At 47.1% G+C, this 2,196-nt stretch overlaps 1 protein-coding gene across 1 annotated transcript; it reads left to right on the forward strand.

Annotated features, from left to right (window-relative positions):
* Positions 1–363: 363 nt before the first annotated feature.
* On the forward strand, positions 364–1,560 carry LOC114828606 (uncharacterized). Its single transcript, XM_029113275.1, has 2 exons — positions 364–835; positions 1,127–1,560. The coding sequence occupies exons 1-2, from the start codon at positions 364–366 to the stop codon at positions 1,558–1,560; spliced, it is 906 nt and encodes a 301-aa protein (XP_028969108.1).
* The last annotated feature ends 636 nt before the right edge of the window (positions 1,561–2,196 follow it).

A 2,196-nucleotide genomic window follows, 5' to 3' on the forward strand; every position in this document is an offset into this window, starting at 1 on the left:
GGCTCGGGGGATGATTGGGTTGCGGCAACGCTCAAAAACGGAGCTGAGGAATGGGTTATAATATCAATATACTGCACTCACTCAGTCCCGAAGTCGAGTAGACAACAGCTCAACTCCGTACCTCAATTCATCGACCAAAGATGCCAAATGGAAGGAGTGGTGATCGGAGGAGATATGAATGCTCACACACATCTCTTCCGAGAGCACAACAACACGAGAGGCAGACTATCATTGGAGTTTGCGGATCGGCGAGGGATGGTTATCTTGAACTCGTCTGACCTATGCGAAGTCTGAAACACGAGGAAAGAGGCCACCATCGACTACATCTTATGTAATGAAACGGTATATAGAACGTGTCAAAACATGATAGTGGACGAAAAGAGGGAGGTCACACAATTGAGTGACCACAACCTTATTAGTATGATATGTCACATATTGGTGAAGATTATAAACAAATTGAAAGCAGCTAATATCGCAATGGAGAAAATTGAGAGGGCAGAAAAGCTACAGCATACAGTAGACTACCTGACCTCCAAGGAAGCAATCCGAGAAGGCATTCGGAGAGCCACCAAAATAACAAGAAAAAGTAGCGATAATATTTTTGACTCACCTGGGCTAAAAAATGCTCTTAAGGAGAAGAAAGAGGCGAATAAGAAATGGAGGGAAGCGATGAGAACCCGAAACTGGCATGAGATACTACGAATGAAGGCTGAATTCCGACATAAACAGGAACAGCTAACCGAAGCTATCTCAGTCGAAGAGAGGAGAGTCACGAGAATCGCAGTAGAAAAATACTTGAGGGCCCTCGTCACGAGCGATCGAAAAGGTTTTGGAGGTATGTGTCTAATCATACAAAACAAAACCGACGCCCCATCATAATTAGAGACGGGAACGGCGCTAAAATCCCCCGAGACGGAGCCAGCGAATACCTAACAAGAAAAGGATGTACCATGCTGATGGCCGAGAGATGCTCCCAAGATACCCACGAACCGCTAACGCTGGAAAGCTCGGGAATTCAAAGGAGCAAGCTGGAGATGGAGGCGATATTATCCCACATACCCAACAAGACAGCCACAGGACTAGATGATATGACATATGAAGACCGAAGGACTAGACTATATTACAGATCTAATCAATGACATCTTCGAAGGGAGAGAACCCATCCCAGAAGACTGGAAACGTGGGCGAGTCTCACTGCTCGAGAAACCGAACTCCAAAACGGGAGACCTGGAAACGTACAGACCAACAACTGTATCCACGGTACTCTACAGGATATTCACGAAGATATTAACTACGAGAATAACTGAATGGATGGAGAAGGAGAAGATACTCGGAGAAATGCAGTGCGGTTTCAGACGGGACAGACGTGGAGCCGATAATATATTCATCCTGACGTCGGCGATCGAGTTCGCTCGAAACAAGGAAAGGAATGCTGGCATGCTTCCTGGACTGTTCGAAAGCGTACGATCGAATATCCCGCACGAAGTTTTGGGAAAAACTGGAAGACCTGGGTATGAACACCAGTTGGATCAAGGTGATAAAGACGATCTACTCCAATAATAGTGTGAGAATCGTCGCCGGTGAAGATACCTCGATGAGCCTACGGACGAACGTGGGTCTCAGACAAGGATGCCTGATGTTACCGATACTCTTTGCGCTATACATAGCGGACCTGGAGACGGAGCTGATGCACTACTCCAAGAGGAACTGAACTGGAAGAGGGAGGCAAGGAAGGCTAAACAACAATTGCACGCCCAATGTTTATGGACCTTCAACAGATTCGAAATCACACGAATACAATGGAAGGCAACGGGAGTACCGAAACTCACATACGCGAATGCGGTATTAGCGTCTCGGGCCTCAAACCAAATGACGGCTGAATTCGAAAGAATTCAGACTGCAGTTGGGAAATGGGCACTGGGAATAAAGGAATATAAAGTCGCGAACGAGTTCGTACAAGGCGAACTCGGGTGGTCAACCTTCGAATCGAGAGAAGCGCAGAGCAAGATCCGATATTTCGCGAGAATAAGCGCGATGGAGCCCGACCGGTGGCCACGCATGATACTGTCCATGATGGCCACAACGAAGATAACGACAGCAGCGCTCAGAAGAATGCGCCACCTCAGCGATAAATACTCATGCGGAAACATACCGATTGTATACACAGAGGACCTCAGACCGAGAATGAATCTTTTC

The sequence above is a fragment of the Galendromus occidentalis genome, unplaced genomic scaffold (assembly GCF_000255335.2).
Source record: "Galendromus occidentalis unplaced genomic scaffold, Mocc_1.1 scf7180000076510, whole genome shotgun sequence".
NCBI classification, from domain to species: Eukaryota; Metazoa; Arthropoda; class Arachnida; order Mesostigmata; family Phytoseiidae; genus Galendromus; species Galendromus occidentalis.

What these genes read in the sequence shown, in the direction of transcription:
- LOC114828606 (XM_029113275.1), top strand. Translation starts at nt 364, where the DNA reads ATGATAGTGGACGAAAAGAGGGAGGTCACACAATTGAGTGACCACAAC. An exon ending in CGATCGAAAAGGTTTTGGAG is followed by an intron (nt 836 to 1,126) that starts GTATGTGTCTAA and finishes ACTATATTACAG; the next exon opens with ATCTAATCAATGACATCTTC.